At 47.6% G+C, this 23154-nt stretch overlaps 1 protein-coding gene across 2 annotated transcripts in view; it reads left to right on the plus strand.

The window, feature by feature from the left end:
* Positions 1-23154, plus strand: part of Syn3 (synapsin III) — a 378592-nt gene that overhangs the window by 22280 nt on the left and 333158 nt on the right. For both annotated transcript variants that reach the window (XM_026396709.2, XM_026396711.2), the window contains exon 2: positions 5542-5599. In XM_026396709.2, coding sequence (XP_026252494.2) covers positions 5542-5599 — 58 coding nt within the window. The remainder of the gene's footprint in view (positions 1-5541; positions 5600-23154) is intronic.

The raw sequence follows: 23154 nt of genomic DNA on the forward strand, positions 1-23154 counted from the left end.
GTGTCCTCTTGATTCACTTTTGGGAGGCCATATGTATCCAGAAATGTATCCATTTCTTCTAGATTTTCCAATTTTTTTTGAGTATACATTTTCAAAATAGTCTCTAATTATCCTCCAGATTTCTGATATATCTATGGTGATTTCTCCTTTTTCATCTCTGTTTTTACTAACTTGAGTCTTCTCTCTTTTTCTTTAGGTTAGTTTGGCTAATAATTTATCAATCTTGTATACCTTTTCAAAGAACCAACTCTTTCATTTCATTGATGCTTTGTATTTTTTTCTCAATTTCATCACTAATATTAATTAATATTTTAATTAATTGCTTCTACTGGTTTTTGGAAGTGTATTTTTTCCTTCTTTTTAAGGATCTTAAGATATATTATCAGTTTGTATATTTTGGATCTTTCTGATTTTTTCATGTAGGCATTCATAGCTATAAACTTTCCTCTTAGAGTGACCTTCATGGTGTTCCAGAAGTTCTGGTACCTTGTGTCACTATTTTCATTTGATTCTAATAATTTTAAAATTTCTCTCCTGGTTTCTTCTATACCCATTCATCATTCAAAAGTACATTGTTCAATCTTAATGTGCTAATTTCTGTAGAATTTGGTGTTTTGTTTTTGGTTTTGTTCTGATTCCTAATATTTTTTCCATTATGATCTGATATAATGCAAGGAATTATATCAACTTTTTTTTTTGTATTTGCTAAGAATTGCTTTGTGGCTTATAATGTGGTCTGTTTTGGAGAAGGTTCCATAAGCTGCTTAAGAAGAATATAATGTATATTTAAGCTGTTGTTGGATAAAATATTTAAGAGATGTCTGCTAAGTACATTGGATTTACAATATTTTCAGGTTCAAAGAGTTTTTAATGAGTTTATGTCTGTAGACCTATATTAGTGAGAGAGGTATGTTGAAATCAGCCAGTATTATTGTACTGCAGTCTGAGTTTTTAATTCAAGTAGTGTCTGTTTCATGTAATTAGATACACTAACATCTGGGGCATAAATATTTACTGTAATTATATTTTATTATTGGATTATTCCCTTTACTAGTATGAAATTCCCTTTTATGTCTCTTCTGATTAATTTTGCTTTGAGCTCTGCTTTGTCTGATACAAGCATGAGTAGCTATGGGGGTCTCCATTTATCTTGTATATTAATTTCCATACTTTCACTTATAGCCTGTGGCCGGTAAGATGATATTTCTTGCAAACAACATATAGTTGCATCTTTTTTAAATTTCATTTTACCAGTCTATGTCTTTTAATTGGAGAGTTGAGAGCACTTACATTTAATGTTATTTTATAGGGAGGTTTATTCATTCCCACCATTTTGCTTTATTTTTAATGTTTGATTTGGTCCTGTTTCTCATTTGCTTAGCTACTCTTCAAATGAGATTGTTCATCTGTGAGCTCTGGGATTTGTTTTTAATTTCCTCTGGGTGGAATATTTCTTTAAATCTTTTCTATAGTGACGATTATAACTTAGTAGTCATATTTTTTTTGTTTGTTTGTTTTTTTTTTTTTTAGTTTTTACTTATCTGGGGGGGTTATTTCTTCTTTAACTCTGAAGGAAAGATTTGCTGAATGTAGCAATCTTAGTTGACAGTTATTTTCTTTCAGAGCTTAGAACACATCATTTCAAGCTCTCCTGGCTTTTACAGTTTATGCTGAGAAATCAAAAGCAATTCTAATTGGCTTGCCACTAAATGTGGCCTGATATTTTTCTCTTAAGTCTTTTAAAATTCTATCCTTGTTCCCTATGTTAGGCATTTTAATTGTAATGTGTCATGAAGAGATTCTTGTTCAATCTTGTCTATTTGGGATTTTGAATGAGTTCTGCGTCCGGATATTCAGCTCATTCTCAAGATTTTGAAATCATTCTGTTATTATTTTCCTAAAGAGGTTATCCATTCCATGAGTCTGCATCGCACAACCATCTTCAATTTCAATGATCCTTAACTTTGGTCCCTTAAAGTTGTCCAAGAGTTCTTATATGTTCTCTTCAAGGTTACTTATTTTCCTTAATACTGTCCAAATGTTCAATGTTGGCCACTTTGTCTTCCATCTCTGAGAAACTGTCTTCAGCAGAGTCTGCTCTGTTAGAGAGACTCTTAACTGAACATTTTATTGGATTTATTGGGTCTTTCATTTCCAAGAAGTTTGCTTCTTTTTCAATATATCTGTCTCCTTATTGAATTTTTCATTTGTTTCCAGTACTGACTTCCTTCATTCATTCAGTTGTTTTTCCATTTCCTCTTGAATTTCATTGATCATTTTTATAATCATTCTTTTGAATTTTTATATTTCATCCATTTCAGTATCTTTGGAGTTAATTGCTAGTGAATCATGAACTTTAGGAGGCATTGTGTTCCCTTGTTTTTTTCATATTTCTTGGATTCCTATGTTGGGTTTCATGTGTCTATTGGAAGAGATTTCTCTTCTACTCTTACATGTAGGACTTTTTAGGGCACAATCTTCATTTGACAAAGTAACCTAGAATGATCTAGAGTAAGACCCCTTGTAGGTATGGTATCCATGGCCTTTGTCTTCATTGTCTCTCTTTTTGCTGTAGGAGTGAATGTCCATATTCACCCGAGGGTTCATCTCTAACTGTTCCTACTTGGGACCAGGTTATTAGTTTGGATATTTGTCTCTTCTATTCTTTGTATTGAATAGAAGAGACAAGTTCAGCTGAAGTTTCAGGTGGTTAATTTATGTATGGAGGGAGGTGTGCTGTCTTTTGGCTGGGATCAGTTCAGTCAAGGAGTCTACCCTGTGAGCTTGTATTGTGCCTGTAGATTCCTAGCACCTCACAGAAAAGTAGAAAACCAATAATAGCAACAATCGAAGCCAACAGTAGACAGCATTGAAATAAATATACCTGGTGCCTAGTAAGACAGGCATAACCCGAATCACCACAAACACAGGAATGGCTGGGTCAGCAATTGCTGACAGCAAAAACAATAAATAACCATGAACTGGATGTGACATTAAAGTAAACAGCAGGTGTCAGCTGTGTCACCCACAGCACTGATAATCGCAACAACATTAATGGTGGGGGCAGGAGCTACCGTTCTAAAAGACAGTGAAACCAAATAGTTCTACAAGATGGTAGAAATATAGGTCATTAGTAGAAAATGACAATAATATGCTAAGGAGGTAGAAGAAAGCCCAGGATGCTCAAAATGTGAACAGAGAGAATGCAGAGGAGTCGCTGCACATGATGGAGGAGAGAAATAGGAAAACAAAGTAAAGCAAGAGAGAACCAGAGGAATGTGGCTGTTGGTCGGAGAAAAAAGGAGAGAAGAGAATCATTCAGACCCAAACCAACACAAAAATAAGACAACCCAAACCCTAACTCTCAAAAGACATTGCAAGGAAATGCATCATAAAATATGGTAAAAAATGAGGAAACAAAGAAGCATGAGAGTATACATATGCCTATGTCCATGAAGCTATCCACACATCAAAAACACCAACAAAAAAAAAAAAAAGAAAAAGAAAGGAAAGATTCTTAATGAAAAATAGAAGAGTCGTCTTCACTGAGCTGGTCTAAACGGTCACTAAGACTAAGTGGTCACTTCCCAGGCCCAGCCGTCCTCCTTTCCATTTCTCCTTGGACTGTTGAGGGGGTGGGGTGGGAGGACTGGAGGTTGTCCACCTCTTCCTTTATTGTTTTTCTTTTGTGTGGTTGTTGCTCACTGAGCTGCCAGCTCACGTGGCCTAAAAGAGCCCCATTGAAATAGCTCTTACCTTCCCTTCTTATCAGTGTAAGGTAGGAGAAGTGGGAAGAGCCAGGGATTGGAGTCTGTTCACACAGACCGGAGGGATGCGCTGCGGGTGGGGCTGTGGCAGGGTTCTCTGAGGGGAATTCCGGGGGGTGGGACTGAGAACTTCACTGGGTGGTGCCTGCTCCAGAGAGATTAGATGCACACACCCCTGGGGCCAGCCTCGGCTGGGAGTCTGGATCTCAGGAGCCTCCTGAGAACTCTGTTCCCGGGGTAAGGGAGCCCATTCTCCACATTCTGCTGCCCAGGATGAGTCCCTGAGTATGTCCACACCTGCCTCATCCGTTCCCTGGCCCCTTCATCTGGTCCCATGAGCCGCCGGACTCAAAGGCAAAGCTGTGCTCCCTTTTGTTTTTCTGATTGACCCCGGAGGTGATCTCCTCTGGGCCCATTTCACTCACTTTCTGCTCCGCACACCCCAGGCCGCAGGGTAGGCACCAGCCGGGACAGTATGGCAGGGCTTGCTGCGACCTCCTGCAGCAGCTGCAGAGTGGCCTCCTCAGATTGGCCCCCAGCTCAGCTCTGCACTTGCCAGTTGAGAAGCGCACAGCACTTTCCAAACACGGGTTCACTCTCCAGCCCTTGGATCAGCTAAGTGCAGGCTACTAGTCTGTGGGCCTTTCTAGTCTGTGGGTTTGTCAGTGCAGCACCTGCCTCGTGTGTTCCCTCTGTGAGTTATCCTTCCCCTCCATGGTGACCGGCACCACTGCTGCCACCTCTGCCACAGCTGGATCGGCTCCAAGGTGCTCTTTCTTGTTCTTTATTCAAAGCACTCAAATTTCTGAGTCTCTAAGACACTCTGACTGCCCAGAGTTGAATTTCAGTGAATCCTCGCTTTCACTTACCTCACTGAGAAGCACAACTTCCACTACTTCAGTCCCAAGCCATGGAGCAGCTAGAAATGCAGCCTTCTTCTAATCTACAAGCTTGAACCCTGTGTCTGTAAATATTATCTCATTTAGTTTTTAAGATAAACCTTAGAAATATGTGGCACACCTATTAATATCTTTTTTGTGGGGAGGTCTTTATATGTTGTTTTTAGATATCCTGACAATAGAGTGTATTTTGACATATTAAACATGGAGTATAACTCATTCTAATCAGGATCCTATTCTTGTGATTGTACATGTTTCATTCACCAGTGGTGTATTCGTATTTAACATAGGAAAGTTATGTCTGATTCATTCTACTGTCTGACCTACTCCCATCTCCCATTTCCTTCGTTCCCCTTTGTCTAATCCAGTGAACTTCTATTCTTCCCTCCACTCCCTCACTGTGTGTTAGCCTCTGCATGTCAGAGAGAACATTCAGCCTTTGGTTTTCCAGATTCATCCATTTGCCAGCAAAAGTCAAAAGTCATTCTTCTTTAAGGCCGAGTAATATTCCATTGTGTGTATATACCACAATGTCTTCATCCATTCGTCGTTGAAGGGCACCTAGATTGGTTCCATAGTGTAGCTATCATTAAAAAAAAAATGAATAACCCAATCAATTAACAGCTTTCTTCTGCAAAGGATAAAACTGAGACATAGGGAGGTCAAGTGGTTTGACAGCACCAAAATTCTGAGTCTTCCATCTTCCGCCTGTTCTCTTTCCATCCACCACACGTTGCCTCTAAATAATGGGGCAGTCATCAGTCAAGAGGGGCAGTGAGAGGGAAGGCGGCAGGCACTTCTTGGGTAAGGCCTTTGGGAGGAAGCAGTAGAGCAGTCTGCATCCTTACTCAGTTGATTTCTTCCTCTCCTTGCAGGTCCAAGTATTTCCATGGCAAGAGGGTGAATGGAGAGATTGAGATCCGAGTGGAACAGGTAGGTGGGAGTGGAGTCCTGAGCTCTACCACCCTGCCCTTCTCTAAGCTGGGGTCCTTCCCAGGAGGAACCTTGATCCCACCTTTTGCAGCCAAAATGAACTATGATGGCCAGAAAAAATCCTGCTTATACCTGGGAGTCTCATTACATCCCAGAATTATTTGGTCCAGCCACTTCCACCTTTTTTGTTTTAGCAGCACAACTTTTCTTTGCAGGAAATACAAAGTAGGAGCTCATTCTACAAATAGAGGCAAGTTGAGCTGTTCTGATGTTCATGGGCAGAGAGACCCCCAAAGTATTTCTATCTCATCTCTACCCCAACCTGTTCCCTATGGCCCTGGAGACATCTCCTTAGAACCACGTCGATAGGGAGTATAGTTTCAGAGGGTGACGTGTTTGAATCCTGGTGCTCTCGATTTCCAGGTTTGAACCGATGACTTCATCTCTCTGTGCCTCAATTTTTTAAAATTGTTGTTGGAACTTAATTACTTAAAACCTTGAGAAAGAACAGAATTAAGAATACTAGCTCTTATTATGGCCAGTTATCAATATCCAGCCACCCCCCCCTTTTTTTCTGGGGATGGGTACTGGGGATTGAACTCGGGGGCACCCGACCACTGAGCCACATCCCCAGTCCTATTTTGTATTTTATTTAGAAACAGGGTCTCACTGAGTGGCTTAGCACCTCACTTTTGCTGAGGCTGGCTTTGAACTCGTGATCCTCCTGCCTCAGAGGCTAGTATTACAGGTGTGCGCCACCGTGCCCCACCGGGTCCCTTGTTTTATGTGGGAAAAACCACAGATGTGCTCAAGGGTGCATAGGAAATCAGTGGCAGAATCGGGACTAGAAGTTTCTGGTCCCTTTAGTCCAGATGAGGGGTTCCTCCCACTCATCACGTGAGCAGCTCCTGGCTGCGAGCACTCTGCTGGCCTTAGAGAGCACATGGAGCCTGGACTCTGGAGGCATCCTCTGGCTCTGAATCCCAATGCCACCCCTAACCAGCTGGTGGCATTGATGCTGCAGCAAAAAAGCTCTCTCCAGCTCTTCACCGGGTCTCTTGGGGTGATAGCAGCATATACCTATGTTCATGGGGTGCTGGGAGTGAGTTAGTGCCTAAAGAGAGCCTAGGAGAGTGCCCAGTATACACTGGCACTTCATAAATGCTCCTCTTCCCCCTCCCCCTCCTCCTAGTTCTCCTTCCTCCCTCCTCTTCATCATCGTCAAAGGCAAACGGTAAGTAAGAGCGATAAGGACCTGGTATAAAATTATTTGGGAGAAGCACAGTTTTTAAAAACTGGGGCAGGGGGTCATGACTTTTTCTCTCCCTGCACTTTTGGAGCCTTGTATGGAAAAGAGAGAGAAAGGGCCCTCTGAGCATCAAACTGAATTGGCTTCGTCGCAAAGCACCTACGGTTTGAATTTCAATGTGACCCTGTGGCTTTCAAGTGGATCCAATGTCTACTGGTTTTCCTTCATAAAAAAAGAAAAGCAGTTTATTTTTGTTCATTTTGCAAATATTTGTCAAGTGTCTACTGCGCCAGCTGCTCATGCAGGGTATGAGGATCAAATCAGGGACCCCGTCCCAAAAAAGCTTGCGGTCTAGGAAGGGAGGTGCGGTGAGTCTTCACAGAGCTTCAGCACAGAAGGTCAGGGCAGGGAGCCCAGACTTGGTGCCCTGGGCAGCAGAGGCCACTATCAAGGGAGGCAGCCGGGCCTCCAGCAGGGAGAGCTATGGAGATGCCCTGGAGAACGGGTAGACCTCAATGAGTGCACCTTAGCCAGAAACCTGCACAGTCTCCTGGGTGCCCCCCTCTCCCTCCACCTCTACACCCTTTCACTCGCCAGAGCCTGCTGGCTCTGCATCTCCCCCCCTCCACCCAGGGCCTTGCCCATGCTAGGCAAGCACTCTGCCCCTGAGCTGCGTCCCCACACCCTCCTATGAGCTTCTTAATCCACTTTCTACCCATCTCTGAATTATTTTTCATACAAAGGCTAGAGTGACCTTTCTAAAAAAAAAAAAACAAAATGTTCTCTAAAAGTGTTAAAGTCCTTTGCCCAAAGACTCCTTTTCCCATCCCTATCTAGGTCTGGTGACTCCTTTGCAAAACACCTCAGCTTTTCCTTCCTGGCTCTTACCTGAGTTTTGTACTAAGTGTCCAGGGTGGATGGTTTGCATGAGGCTAGGGAGCTTGGCTGTCTGGATCCCACTCTGTGAGCGGCACAGGGCTTGGCACAGATGAGAGCTAAGGGAAATGCTTGCAGAATGAATCACTGATAGATTCCACAGATTCCAGGCTGCTCGTGGGTTTCCAAAAGCGATAAATCACCGCGCCTTAATCTTCCCTCAAAAATCGGAGGTTTCCGTAAACCATCTGGTACATGCTCGGTCACCAGCTGAGCTGGCCCTGTCTCATCCCCTTGTGGCAACCCCAGGTGGGTGTCTTAATGTCTTCCCTTTCGTCTCAGCGCTGCCTTTGGCCCAACTTGTAGGTAGAAAATCTTGAAGCAGGGGCATCAGAGGGGATGGTCATGAGAATAACTCACCCAGGGACCCTGGGGACAGACGCACAGCTGGTCTATGAGGGCTAAAATCATGCTGGGAAACCTTGGCTAATTGAGTCAATCTCATTTCCGGCCATGCCTCTCCATGGAAGCCAGAAGGTAAATTAGCCAGGAAACCAATTAGCAGGTCATTTGGTCATTTTTCCTCTGGAAGATGTATTTTCCCAAGCCCCATCTTGGAGCCCGAGTCTCTTCTCTTTGCCCATCTGGATCAATGGGTGGGTCACATAAGTGACCTCTCAGGAATCTCACAGGCATCCTCTAGCATTTGGGAAAAGGTTTAGGACGGAAGCCACTATTTAGTCTAAGCTGGCCTTGAATTTTGGGAGCTTGTCTCTCAACCAAGGGCCAAATTAACCAGATAATTGCACTGTCTGGGATTTGCTGGACAGGACGAAAGAGTTAGTTGTGGTTGGCCTAGAAGGAAGCCTCCACCCTTCTCTCCACCTTCTTTCTCTCAATTTAAAAACTGCGTGCAGGGCCTGGCTCTCACAGAGCCAGGAATCAAGATGCCCTGGGGAGGCCGCAGGGGTCAGTGCATCCATTTGCATTCCATCACCCAGAATGCCCTGCTGGCTCTGTGGGGTCCTCACAGCAGGGTCCGAGGAGAACCTGAGAACATCAGGCCAGGGTGGTTGGCATGTCAAGCTCTCCTCTGTTTATATTTGAAGCAGAGGTTTTTCTTCCCACAGGCGCAAGTCACCCCTCTGTGGGACTTGGAAATGAGACAGATGAATGGATTCACATTAAGTAGACTTGCAGTCTGGGAGGTCAGAGTCCCCAATAAAACAAAAGCATTTGAAATTCCCATGTTCGGCATTTCCTCAGTGTTCACAGAGGTACCAAAGCAGAAGGAACAGTCACACCTTGCTCCAGCAGGTAAGAAAGGCAGGAGGAGGAGGCTGGCCAGCCACAGAGTTACATGGGAATACCAGGGTCTCCCTTGGAGTCTTGGTTCTTGTGTGGTGTTGGAGTTGGGGTGAAGATAGGTATCGATCAGTGTTGATTCCAGCGAAAGCTGTTGGACACCTCTTTCTTCAGCTCTCCCCATATTTCCTCAACATAAATATCTTCTGAAAGTAAAGATGAGATTTTTTTCCCTTAAAAAAATGTAAATACTTTGGACTCTGAACAGATAGAGAATCTCTTCTCCAAAATACTTGAGACCAGAAGTGTTTCAGATTTTTTTTTTCCAGATTTTAGAATACTTCTTGAGATGGGACCCAAATCTAAACGTGAAATTCATTTGTTTCATGTACACTCCCCATGCACATAGACTGAAGGAAATGTCATGATTCTGTCTTGACTGCATCCTATCACATGAGGTCAAAGGCGGAATTTTCCGCTGGTGGTAACACATTCATGCTCATAAAATGTCCGATGCTGGAGCATTTTGGGTTTTTGGATTTTCAGATTGGGGGTGCTCCACCTATTTTCCTATTTCTTCAATTTCAGCCTTCAATGCATAATTCTTTCTGGGACAACCTTTCTTAGACTAGATCTTAACTGTTGACATTGACTATGATGACCATGTGATATTTCAAGAAATGGTTATCAGCAAGATGAAGTAATGGTGGTTGGCTGTCAATTCAATTTTATGAGTTGGTAACAGGTTGAACACTCCCCTTAGTGGGGAATGATTACTTGATACAAAAGCACCTTGAATAATCTAATGGCTCTGTTTCTGTACTCCTTCTTTTTTGGGGTGGAGCGGGTACTGGGGATTGAACTCAAGGACACTCATTACTGAGCCACACCCCAGCCCTATTTTGTATTTTATTTAGAGACAGGGTCTCACTGAGTTGCTTAGTGCCTCACCGTTGCTGAGGCTGGCTTTGAACTCATGATCCCCCTGCCTTAGCCTTCTGAGTGTTGGGATGATAGGCATGCACCACCATGCCCAGTTTGCACTCCTTCTTAATCATAATTTACCAATTACATTTGCGGATGTGTTGAAGCAGAATAGGAGAGAGAATGTGCCAGATTACATCTGGTATGATCAAATTGCATAGGAATACAATACCAGGTCCCATTCTAAAACTCAGCTGCAAAAGACCAGTCTTGAAGAGACTCGACATATTAAAATCACATGAGAAGAAGAAGAAAAAAAAGATCTAAGATTTAAGTTGAACACAGACTAATATTTGTGGGAGGAGATATGGCATGAAGGTTAAGAGTGTGACTTCAGAGTAAGACAAACTGCAGATGGAATCTCAGCTCCAGTATCTTTTGATTGTCTTTGATCTAATATCTCCAAGTATCAATTTCTTGCTTGGAAAAATGGAAATAACCATTTCTATCCCCTGGAGATACTAGGTGAATTAAATGGGTTAATGTAATATGCTTAGTGTAGTTTCTTTTCTTTTTTTTAAAGAGAGAGAGAGAGAGAGAGAGAGAGAGAGAGAGAGAGAATTTTAATATTTATTTTTTAGTTATTGGCGGACACAACATCTTTGTTGGTATGTGGTGCTGAGGATCGAACCCGGACCGCACGCATGCCAGGCGAGCGCGCTACCGCTTGAGCCACATCCCCAGCCCTTAGCGTAGTTTCTGACACATACGGTAGATGCCCAATAAACTATAGTTATGGTTGTTACCCCCAAAATGATGCTATTTCAGGCTGTGTCACCTACGTGCAGCATCAGAATGCAGAATCGTGATGGCCCCTAAGCTCCCCTCCCCGACACCAAATATATGCAGTGTTCTATCCAGAGTCTAGCAAGAGATCCAGTTGTAGTGTTAGACCGTAAAGAGAAAATAACAACTCAGAAGGCCTCCTGAGGAAATGGGAATGATAGGAACCAAGGCCCATGAGACGAGAGGACCCCGTCAAGGAACTGGAGGTGTTTGGCACAGAGAAAGAGAGGCTTCTGGCCGGCCCCAGTCTACTCTGCGAATCCCACCACTTGAACCAGTGGTTGATAAGTAATAGCTACCGAATGTTGAGTCCTTACAAGGTAAAGCCAAGAGCTTTTCACTGTTGAGGTCGGCATCATTATCACCTCATCTTACAGAAACTGAGCTCAGAGCTCGAAGGGCTTGCCACAGTTACCCAACTGATAAATGGCAGGGGTCTGGTTGAACCCAGTTAGCTGAACTTCACTGCATTTTTTCTGCCAGTTTTGCTGATATCAAGATCAATAACCAATAACCCGTATGTATGGGTTAAAGCGCTTTCCACACATGAACTTGTTTCCACCTCACAAGGACATATTAAGATAAATGGATCCAACCAAATCCATTTGGCAGATGAAGAAATTGGGGCTCAAAAAGGTTAAACCATCAGCAGAAATGAGCGATAGAGGAGAAATTTGAACCCCAGCTTGTTTCCCATATTAGTTCAGGCTAATGGTGCCATCCTAGAGGATCTGTCCACCCCCAGTTGTGCCAGAGCAGGGGGCAGGTTGGAAAGGCCAAAGAGTGTGCCCGAGACAGTGTGTGAGACGTGGTATTTATCGGGGAAAGTTTACAAGAGATCAGCGACTGTTCCAAGAAGAGTTCAGTGGTGACAGGCTGAGCCCTCAGTTCCACCCCAGTCCCCGCTCGGAGAAGGGTCTTAGATGTCAGGCTGCAGAAACAGTGACATCTTCAGCGTCAGCTGTCTCAATTTGTTTTCCTGGTCAGCAGCAGCCCCGGGAGCAACTGTCCTGTGTACGTGCAGGAAAGCTGCCTTCCACAGATAATGCTCTCTTGCCCTCCTTCCCTGTGTGCACCGGGAAAGCCACGTCCTTCAAGATCGTATGTGTCTGGACTTCCTGGCCTGGGTTAGCGCCTATTGTTCCTTTAGCTCGGCGAGGTTTTTTTGAAAACAGAAAAAGGGGCATTTGGGGACATGGTGTTTTGCCATCCCCCTTTTCTTTGGGGACAATACAAAGATGGATTTCAACTTGGTAGAAACACAAGCTACTGAGCAGAGCCAACTCATGCTGAATGGGACATTCCTGTGACCTTGGCAGGTAGGGAGTCTCCTGGGCTGGAAATGCTCTGGCAGATATCAGGCAGCTAATTCAGGGAGGAGTTCCCAGGAAATTCATTACCTAATAAGATTTAAAAAAAAAAAAAGACTGTATTCATTTTTCTTTTATTTATTTTGGGGAGTAAAAGTAACAAATTCCAAGAGTTAAAAATTTTTAAAAAAGGTGCAACGTGGTATCTGGAGAAAAACCTCCCCGCAAACCTGCCCTCACGATCCGCTTCTCTTTAGTGCAGCTGACCACTGGCGCTGGTTCCTCAGGCAATTTCCTAAAGAGGCTTCCGATGCCACGTTCAAGTCCACATGTATACGTTTCATAAAGGGTAGTTGGTCAGAAAAAAACATAAGCCATTCTAGGTATTTGGGAGGAGGATTTAATAAGGATTGATTACAAGTGGACCCAAAGGGGAAGTCATAGTACCCAGAGCCACAGAGGTCCTCTGGCCACTGTCGTCACCACCACTGCTATTGTTGAAACTGCCACTGTGGTCACCAAAGAAACCTGAGCCTGCCCTCCCATGATGCCACAGGCCTTCGCCAACTCCTCCATCTGCTGCTGCTGTTGGTGGACTTTCTGTGGCTGCCTCCTCCCTAACTCAGCTCCTGTATGAACACCTCCCCTTGGTAGGAAGGAACAGGAGCCATGTGGCAAAAGAATCTGGGGAGTGTAAATGTGGGGGTGTCAATTCCGTCGTGTAGGAGAAAACCAAGGGGGATGGACATAGGCCTGTTAAAGACAACGGTGATGGCACCATCCACCCCTTTGGCCTCTCAGCATCCACACGTGCCCTTCTGCTTCTCTGTACTCATTGAAACCCCGACACATCCTGGAGTTTATTCCAAGGGGGGAATATGCAGAGATCTCACTCTTGTTAACGATCGCCTAGGTTTCTGTCCTGTCGTAGTTTGTTTTCCATAATTTTACTGTTGCAGGAAATGCTAAACCTGTTAGCATATCTATAGGATTCATTCCTTGAAGCAGAACAACTCACTGCACCAGCAGGGCACGTAGTAGATGCCACAGTGTACTCTAGGCATAAAGAACTCCCCGCCCCTCTGCAGCTGCTGAAGTGCTCCCAGAAGATAGACCTCAGCCGTCTCGTGGAAGGGCCTCAGGTGAAGAGCACTACTTTGCCCAAGGCCACGTCTCTTTCTTGGGGACAGTTTTCTCCCATGATATAAAGGCCCCGGGACACTTCACCCCAATTTGAGACAAACTGAAAGGCCGTGGCATCTCTTGAGGTCTCGGTGGAGTTGACAGAGATCTTGCTGGGCCCCTGGTGTGTGTGGCTGGACTTCGCATGCGGTACTCACTGCTGCCTTTCCTCCACCGACCGGCGACATCCATTCCCAGAGCACCTCCTAATGAACTTCTCAAGCCAATATCCACCCCAGAGTCTGCCTCTCAGAGAACACGACCTTCGAGAGCACATTTATAATTCTGATAGTTTTGATAACTTCTGGCCAACCACCCACCCTCCGTGGGGATTGCGTGGATGATCTGCAACACTCTTCAGATCCGGGTTTCTAGGACTCTGCAGGACCCACGGATTCTGGGGTCCATCCTGGGTAGAATGCTCTCGTGGTTCCCGGCCAGACATGGATGCTGAACTCGGAAGTGCTCCATAATTGGGTCTTCCTGTTTGACCTCCTTGTGTTTGAAATTCACCAGAGCTTGGCGTTTCTGTGCAGGGCCGAGTCCGACAGGATTCTGCCGCTTGGATCCAATAAGCCTTGTTTTGTTAACACAATCCTGCAAGATTTATTTGTTTGGCTTGGCTTACCCCGACCTCAGACGTTCTGTTTTGTGTTATTTTTAAAAGCGTGCAGGTCTCCATGGAGGCCTCTTTCTTTTCAAATCTAAGAACCAGCTGGGAGAATTAAAAAAAAAAAAAAAAAGGCAGGTGGGATCCTAGGACACACTCGCTGAACCATAACTCATCAGAAGAGCAAGCACTTCTCTCCTGAGCCTTGGACTTGATTAATGTGGGTTTATCAGCTGCCTGGGCCTACCTGATGTCCACCAACGGGAGAAGTCTATAGAGAACAGAGAAGCGATGATAATGGTGGTGTTAGCAAGCTTTTATTGAGCATTTACTGCATGCTATGTGCCCTGTTCATTTCTTCCTGAGCAAGAACTCATTTCATCTCCATGGCGTACCTGGGGCTGAGGAGACTGAGGCTTGGAGAGCTTAAATGAAGTTCTCAGGCATGGCCACACAGCTGGTAAGAATGTAGCGAAGCTAGGATTTGAACCCGGGTCTGGCTTAACCAAAGTAGAGGTTAGATAAAGTAGATCTATGAGAAGAGCTGTTGTTCTTGAATTTGTCTTTAGAAAGCTCTTTTGCTTTTCCCCTCTTGGCTCAGGTTCCTGGGCCACAGCCCCCTCCTATCTCACCCTGCTGTTTTGATCAACTGGATAAATGACAAATTCCTATGTGGTGTTTTAGGAAAGAACTCCTCTTTCCCTGACCGAGTCTGGTGGCTCTTATTCATCTCTTGATGTTTCTGGCTTAGTGCTCAGCTCCTCTGTTCACGGGGGGGGGGGGTGGGGGGGGGGTGTTCTCTGTTTTCCCCAAGGCTGTGTTCTGTGGTCTTTACGCATAGCTACCTGTCTCCAACCTGTATGAGTACTATATCAAACTCTAGAGCCAGATGGGCTGGGTTTGAGTTCCTGAGTGACCTTGGGGAAGTAATTTAACTTCTCTGTGCCTCAGTTTCTTTGTACATTTAAGCAATAACAATAAACAAAAATCACTATAGAGTTGTGAGATTAAGTTACTGTTATGGTTTGGTCTTGAATGTCCCCCAAGGGCTCATGAGTTGAAGACTTGGTCCACAGTGTCGCAATGTCCCCCGGTGGGGCATGTGAGGAGTGATCAGACCAGGAGGGCTCTGGTCTCACCAGTGCGTTGATCCATCAATAGACTCATGACCTGATGACAATATTTGGAGGTGGTGGAAACTTGAGGAAGTGGTCGCTGGGATCCTGTCGCACCCCTCCCTTGCCCTCGTCTCTCTCTGGTCCCCTCTCCCTCCCTCCTGGCTCACATGCTCTGCCACACCCTCCATCACGGCAATCTGCCCCATATAGGCCCAAAGCAATGGAGCCAACTGACCTTGGATTGAAACCAGGAGCCATAATGAATCTTTCCTCCTTTAAGTTGCTTTTCTCAAAGGAGAGATCCAGCCAGGTGGGCCAGGGGAACACTGGGACCCGGGCTGACCAAGCCCCAGTGATCCCAAAGGCCGTCGGGCCTCAGCCACTCTGTCAGGTGGCTGGTCCTTCGAGCCCCTTTGTCTTCTCTGCTAGAGGAGCCTCTGGTGTCCTGGTCCAGCTGTGCCACCTGTGAGCACCTGAGCGGGATCTTAGAGACTTCCTCTGGGGATGTGGGCAAGGCTGTCCCAGGAGGACGAGGTCTAGCCCAGGCGTTATTTTCTGAGCAGGGCTGTGAGGGAGGAGGGATGGGATTCACTCACATCAGGAAGCCCAGCTCCATGGTTCTGCCTCTGGAGACCGATGGTCCGTTCCCCTTTCCTTACTGGCTCCCTCTTCGTCAGCACCTGCCTGGCCCCAGCCCCTAACCGCTGGACGATAGATAAATGAGAATCCAACGGAAATTCGACAGACACTCTAGAGGAGAACGCAGCAAGCCCATTAGCTCCCGAGGGAAGAGTCCTGAAAAGATAAACAGAAACTGTCTTATCCAAACCTGCTCCTGGGTCAAGAGACACTTATTGGGCACCTGCTCTGTGCTGGGTCTTTCTGACAGAGCCCTTCACCCTTGAAGAGTCCTTCAGCTGGGGACTGTAATATGTCATGGTGAGCATGTCAGGGATCTGTCCAGCCTTGGACTGTTTTAGGGAAGGCCTCACAGAGCAGCAGAAGCCCAGTTGGGGTTTGAGGAAGAGAACCGAGGGACGGGCAGATGTGCACATCAGGCCTCCCAGCGGAACAGCATGGTCTAAATCTCAGTTTGTCACAGATGGGGAGAAGGTCAGCCTATACAGTGCAGGAGAAGGGGGGGGTGGGGGAAGAAGCAGGAAAACAAGATAGAGAACAGTCTGTCCAGGGTGAGCTTTGTGTGCAAGGAGTGCAAGTAGAAATTGTGCCCTAGAGGCAATGGGGTGGGGGCGTGCCCTGGACCATTCAAGTCTGGGGCGATAGAACTGGGATGTAGAATGCACGTGCCAATGGGGGGCTTGGTAAGTGCACCGCATAGGCATGGTGGCCTGAGACGGGGCAGAGAAACTCAGCTCTGGATTTGGTGTGGGTGGGAGGAGAAGATGCCTGATCCTTGATTATTGTGCTTGGGAAGGAAGTTCATGGAAAAGACTCCACAACTGTCCCCTGAATGCACGTGGGTGCAGGGCCTTGTCCTGGTGACCTCCAGCCATCCCAGCTCCCTTCTCATACCTGGGCTTGGCATTTGAGAATATAGGAGAAGAGCTGACCTGGGGCCTCAGACCCACGTGGCCTGCTCAAGCTGGTGTCCCGTAAAGCAAGCCACAGCCAGCCTTGCGTATCCATCACTCCATACCGCCGGTTGCCCTGACCCATTCCACGCTCCACCTCGTAGCTTCTCCCAGTCTGTGCCGTCTCTGGCCTTGAGACGCCTCCTTGTCTCCCCACCCCTCTCCTACCCTCCTGCACTGTCACTGTCGCTTCGCCCTTCGACGTTGGCCTGGCCATTCTGCATTTCCCCCCAGCCCTGCGCTTGTCTCCACCACTTGGGTCTGGCCCACTCCCTGATGAGAGGAGCCCCCGCCGGGCTCCCCCAGCCCGGCCAGCAGCCCCAGCCCGGATGTGTTTGCACACTGGGCTTGGGCTTTGCCTTGCAGTAGGAACCCAGGGTCATTAATTAACCTGGGTGGAACCTATTATGAAACACCCCAGAAACTGGAAGGAACCGAGAGACTCCTCAAATCACAGAAGGGGAAATGCCTTGTAATTGACTTGGATGACTTCACTGCAAAACTCTGTCTGGCTGTTATGCTAAACTGAAAACCAATCTATTAGGTCGTGGAAGGAGCCTCCCAGCCCACCCTGGGCAGTCTCCTGAGGAGCGGGTGGGGCTGGCACATACCAGGACTTAGGCGCTGCGATGGCTTCCTTTGGCCCAGACCCAGTCTGGCCACATATTCTAGTGCCCCGAGAAAGAGAGAGGGGGCTGCTATCCCGGGATGACTTTGTAAGTCCTCCATGGTCTACCCTTAACAACCCATAGGAGCTTCTTTCTTTGGAATAGAGTTCCACAAACCCCTTTTCTCAGGGAGCTTGGAAGGTGGCATAAGAGAATGTCCGCAGACGGTGATGTGCAGATGACAGCGGCACAGCCTGGGGCCCGGAGAGATTTGTGACAATAGTCAGCATCTGATCCGTGCTCACTGAGTGCCAGGCATGCGCTGAGCCCTTCAGATGGACTCGTTTATTTGTAAGTTCTGCCATTCTCCAGATGGGGAGACCGAGGCTTGTCCAAGTTCACACCACGAATAAGTGGCAGAGCTGGAATTCTCAGTCAGCCCAACTCCAGAGTCTGTGTCTGTCGTTCCCAACGGTGCTGTCTCATCTGGAAGGCCTGGTGACGCGTATTCACACATAAAGTGCTGGCTGGTGCAGCGGGCTTGGTCAGTGGGTCTCCAGTGGAAAGGCAAGGCCCTCTGTGGGCTAGCCCCTTCCTGTTTCCTCTCCTCCCAGGGTCTGCCTTAGACTCTAGTCCTCCCACCCCCCCTCCCCAAGCCATCCTGGAGTCGCAGCCCCTGCCTGGCTTAGGAAAGTCTCTCTTCCTGGAAAATCCTTCCCCCACTTTTGCCCTAAATGTGTCAACATTTAGCTCAGGCACTGTTTCCGTGCTGTCTTCCTTTTTCTGGTAAGGAGAGGTGTCTCCTGCCGGCTCTCACAGAACCTCACGTGGGCCACTGTGACGCTCATCTGCTCACTTTGAAATCACTAGTTAGCCTGCCCTTCACTCCCTGTAGATGCTGAGCTCACTGGGAACAGAGGTGTGTCTTTATTTATCCTAGAGAAATGCATTGAGCACCTACTATGTCCTAGGTGATAGGGCTATGATGGTAGTTAAAGACAAATGTAATTTCTACCTGAGGCAGCTTAAAGCCTAACGGGGCCAACAGGTATCAATCCCATTCTCTCCCTTACACACACACCCACCACACCACACACTCTGTGATGTTAGCATGTGATGGGCAGGCTGGCAGGGGACATTCATTCAGGTACATGATCCATGCTCCAAGAACATAATCTGTGCTCAATAGATATCTCTCAGACTTATCCAAAGTAGCAAAAAGAGAAGCCACGGAGAAGAGACGTGGTGTGCTATAAGAACCGAGACCGCCCAAATGCCCTGTTGCGTGGTGACAGAGGATAGGTGAAGCCCTAGTCCAAGAGGAGCCGCCCTGTAGGTGCAGCGGGTGTGACAGACATGGTCTGGGCTGTTGATACCTTCATTTAATCTCCACTTCTATCCTACAAAGTGAAAACGGATGCAACCGAGACTGGAGAGGTAGAGGGTCCTGCTGGAAGCCACACAGCGGGTAGGTGCAGAGGTGAGAAGTGGGCACCACTGACCCCGCCTCCCCTCCCCACACGGGTCTCCTCCGGGTGCAGCTCCTTGCCAAGGCTGTGGTTACGGCAGAGCCAGCCCTGCCCTCCTGCCAAGCCTGGCCTTGGGATCTCTAAGGGGAAGAGCTTGGCAGTGATCAGGCTGCAGCCGGAAATGAAGCAGGTCCATCGTGGGGCACCGGGGGTTTGAGCTGGAGAGTCCTAAAAACCCCTAGAGGGAAGGGAAACGGGCTCTCGTCGGTCAGATCTGAGATCTACTTCGTGCCTCCCATGTATGGCTGGGTGCTGTCCCCTTCAGACACCCCTGGGGGGAAGGCTCCTTAGTCTATAGGCACAGGAAGCAGTCGAGCGAGGCGAGAGAGTTGAAATGGGTCACTTCTTAGGGGCAGAACTGTGACCACAATCTACATCCTCCTGGTTCAAAAGCTGAAAGCCCGCTCCCACCCGTTCACCTGGTACCCAGCTGGACTTGAGCATCAGAACTTGCTTCTTCTGAACTAAAGCACTTTTTCAGATCGATTTTCTCTGGTACAAAAGTCAGCCTCCCCGAGTTCCCTGGGTCTGGTTGCTGGAACCTTCCTTTCCTCCCTGAGCAACCACCTGAGTTTCCTGTCCTGCCTTCGCGGGTGGGATGTTGGCCTGTTTAAAGTGGAACTGCACCAGTGGCCTCCCACCCACGGCACCTCGGGGTCCGCCTTCTGTCCAGACAGGGAGGAGACAGTCGGTCTTGCCCCCCTGGGGCTGCCAGGAAAAGCAAGGGGTAGCCGAGAGGTCGAACCTCCCCCGGCTGGGCCAGCCAAGTGCCAGGAACCCCAGACTCGGCCCTCATTGGACAGAAGCGGATTTTGATGGCTTGTCTTAATTTGCTTATTCTTCCTTTACAATCGCTTTGGTCTCTCTCTGGCTCCCTCAGCTCTCCATGGTCCAGGCTCCTCGGTGTCTGTGGGCTGAAGGCCAAAGTCTTTAGGCAGCACCAAGCCCCTTCCTAACCTGGCACAGCTGAGCTTTCCCACTCCCTCTGTTCCTCTTTCTGCTTCGTGGTCCCCATGGGTGACTTTGGAGGGGCCAAATAATTAATTTACGAGGTTCCACATTTAACATGGCTTTCCTGCCAGTTCTACATCTCTGTGTCCAAAAACGTTGTTTGTATGCAATGCGTATCGGAACGTCTGACCGTCCCTCCCTTCATGCACCTATCTGGCCAGTGGACCGTGCATTTATCTCATTATCCGTCCTCCAGGCTTAACTCCCCACCCCGCTCTGTTTTGTGGTCTCTGATCAGTTCAGAATTAGGTTTGCTCCCCTCTAAAAGCCTTTATGAAATTTAGTATTGCACAATACACATAGTCAAGGTAACAATAATAATTCCTGTGTATTAAGCAGTGTATTTATACGTACACTACATATTTATATATATACGCACACACACATATTATATATACAGCCCACACACATATATAGCAAAGAAGAGAGAAAGAATGAGACACTCTGCCAAGATTTTTCTATATACATAACCTAATTTTACCCTCCCAGTAGCCTTGTGAGCTGACTATTGTCACTGGGGTGAGGTTCCCCAGTGTGACCTATAAGTGACAGAGGCAGAATGTGAACTTCTGTCTGCTCCTCTCTGCAATCCCATTTTCCTAACTCACCCCTCATCCCTGGGGTACTCATTGGCTATTAAAAGGTCTCTTTGAATCCTTACCTGATCTGCCCTCTCCATATATTGAATGGGAGATTACATTAAGATTCTGAAAGTGAGCAGCTCACTCTCATTAGTTCTTATTTCTACTCTATAGTATTGTAGCATTTTATTGGTGTGGAGGGAGCATTTTCTGTCCAGTAAAGAGAAGACATCTGTCAAGGCAGTTTTATGTGCTGGGCGGGGCGGGGCCCTTGGATGAGACAGACAAGCACTAAGATCCTCTCCTTCCTTTCTTACCCCTGGGGCTCAGAGCAAGTGGCTGAAGGATCTTGGCGTCAGCTTCTTCATTCCCAAAATGGAGACAGTAAGTACATGGTCAGAGCTGAGTCCATCCCAGGGAAATCCCAGGGGACTCAAGATCCAGGTCTGGTCTGTAAAAGGAGGCACGGTGTATACATGGGGCAGCGCCACCCCACGTCTCGGCCAGACAGGGAAGGCACGGCTCCCAGCTGAGCAGGGGCAGCTCGATATCTTCCCCTAGAGCTGGCAGCAAGATGAAACCCGCTGGCTGGCCCCGCGGGAGCGTTCAGTTCCCCCATGCTCTGGCCCTGACCCAGATCTACTGGAAGAGGGTGGCAGGTCACGATCAAGGTGGTGGCATCCTTAGTTGGCAGATGAGGGGTGGGGATGGAACCAAGCCCACCAGCAACACGCCAATTCTCTTCTCGCCTGGGTTGTCTGCCAAAGCACCTGGCTTCTGGGTGTGCACCTCAGGTCCCTGATGTTCAGAGGGACTTGGGTGCCTGTTGGACGTCTTTGGGAGGATGAAGAGGGACAGAGAGAGACTGGAAAGAGGAAGATAAACTTGGCCTAACTCATGTCTTTCTGTGTCCATCATTTCTAACCAGGGGTGGTTTTTGCCTCCCGGGGGACATTCTGCAATGCCTGGACACATTTTTGGTGGTCACAGCCTGGGAGGTTCCTGGCCTCTGTAGGTAGAGCTAGGGGAGCTGCTAAACATCCTTCCATGCACAGGACAGCCCCAGGACAGGATTCTCCAGCTCAAAACGTCAGTAGTGCTGGGACTGAGAAATCCTGTCCCCCACTAAACTGCTCCAAGCCACACCTTCTGTGGAGGACTCGTGTGGGACCCTAAGGACAGGAGATGGGAATCCAGTTTATGGTGGTGCGGACTCCATTCTCAAAAAACACCACCTTCACTGCCTCTTGCAAACTCTGCAGGAGCCTCAGGACAGAACAGGGAAGGGACCTGCTCCCCATCTTTACAGCAAGAGGCACTGAGACAGAAGTTTCTGGGATTTCTCCCAAGATGCCATGGCTAGGAAGTCCCAGGGTGAGTTGAAGCCTGAGTTTACAGCCGCATGCTCTGCACTCTGGGACACCTCTGTGCGTCCTGGAGTGTGGCCAGGAGCCCAGCAGAAACCCAGGGCCCATCCAAATCCTGCGGGACATGGGAGTGGGCCACAGCCTATTGTTTAAAGGTGCCAGGGTTTGTGCCTGAAACACTCGGATACAGAAACGACCATCATGGAGGAGATGCTCTTATACTCATGGTCCCCTAGAAGCAAGAGGTAAAACGTGCCACCCAGGGCAGGAGTCGGGGGACTGTGCAAGGCTTGTCAGGAACAGAGGGAGCCAGGGGGCAGGAGGGGGGCAGATGGGAGGAGCCTTTAACGTGGTGTTGTGGAAGGATCAAGGAGGCCGCTGAAGAGGCTCAGGATTGATGAGCGTGGCTGACTGGTTTCAGCCTTGCAGGAGAGTGAGCCCCGGTAGCTCTTGTTGGGTAGCTGTCCCTGGGTGATCAGGGCAGGTGGCTAGGGGCCTGGAGTGTGAGAGCCAGGGGAGGCAGGTGGTGTCTGTATTTACTGGTAGGCACTTGGAAGGCGCCCTCCAGGCCAGCTGCTTGGTATGTCCAGGCTTTGTCCTCTAGGAAGGATCCTTCCAGGGCCAGCCAGGCCCCAGGTGTCTAAGCATCTGAACGAGGAAAACAGAAGGTGTGGTTAAGATGCTCATCCAGCACCAGGGCCCACCACGCTGCTTCTGCACGGTCTCTCAAGAGAGAACTTCTTAGCTTTCAATTAAATCTTCTGTAAATCCCAATGTTTAAGAAGGTTAAACATCAAATCCACTGCTCTGCTGGAGGCATAGCTGAAGGCCCTGAACCCGCTGAGTCTCCAACAGCTGGGCCTGTCACCTCTGAGTTACGGGGCCCTACAAAACAGATTCAGTCTCATCGTGCCTTAGTGCCCACATCTAGAATGGGGATAGTAGGACTTGCTTCATGGGATCGCTGTCGGGACTGAGTGACTCACAACAGCATCTGGCACATAGTAAATGCTAAATATATATATATATATTTTAATTCCTAATATAAATATAATGTATGATACTAAATTATTAATGGAGTAGGATTATATGACCACCAGGCCTGCTAATGGTGGTCAGGCAGCGGCCACTTCTAGTGCTATTGCGGTCAACAGTGCTCTCCATAGTATCGCTGCTTCTCTTTCTGTTCCCCAAAGACACAACCACTTCCGCTTCCGTTGTTGCCGATTCTCCTACTGCTGTTCCTACCAGGAGAACCAGGGTCCCCACCATCACCAGGCATTGTCACCAAGGGAGGACGGGGTCACCTGGATCCTTTGGAGTCAAAGTGAATGGGAAACAGAAAGTGACATGAACAGTCACCGTGGGGCCAGTGACACTCTTCCTGTGCCTTTATGTCCTGTTGGCACTTCTCTGGGTTTAGGGCAAGTGACTTATGAAGTTCTCA

This window comes from Urocitellus parryii, chromosome 5 (genome assembly GCF_045843805.1).
Source record: "Urocitellus parryii isolate mUroPar1 chromosome 5, mUroPar1.hap1, whole genome shotgun sequence".
Classification (NCBI taxonomy): Eukaryota; Metazoa; Chordata; class Mammalia; order Rodentia; family Sciuridae; genus Urocitellus; species Urocitellus parryii.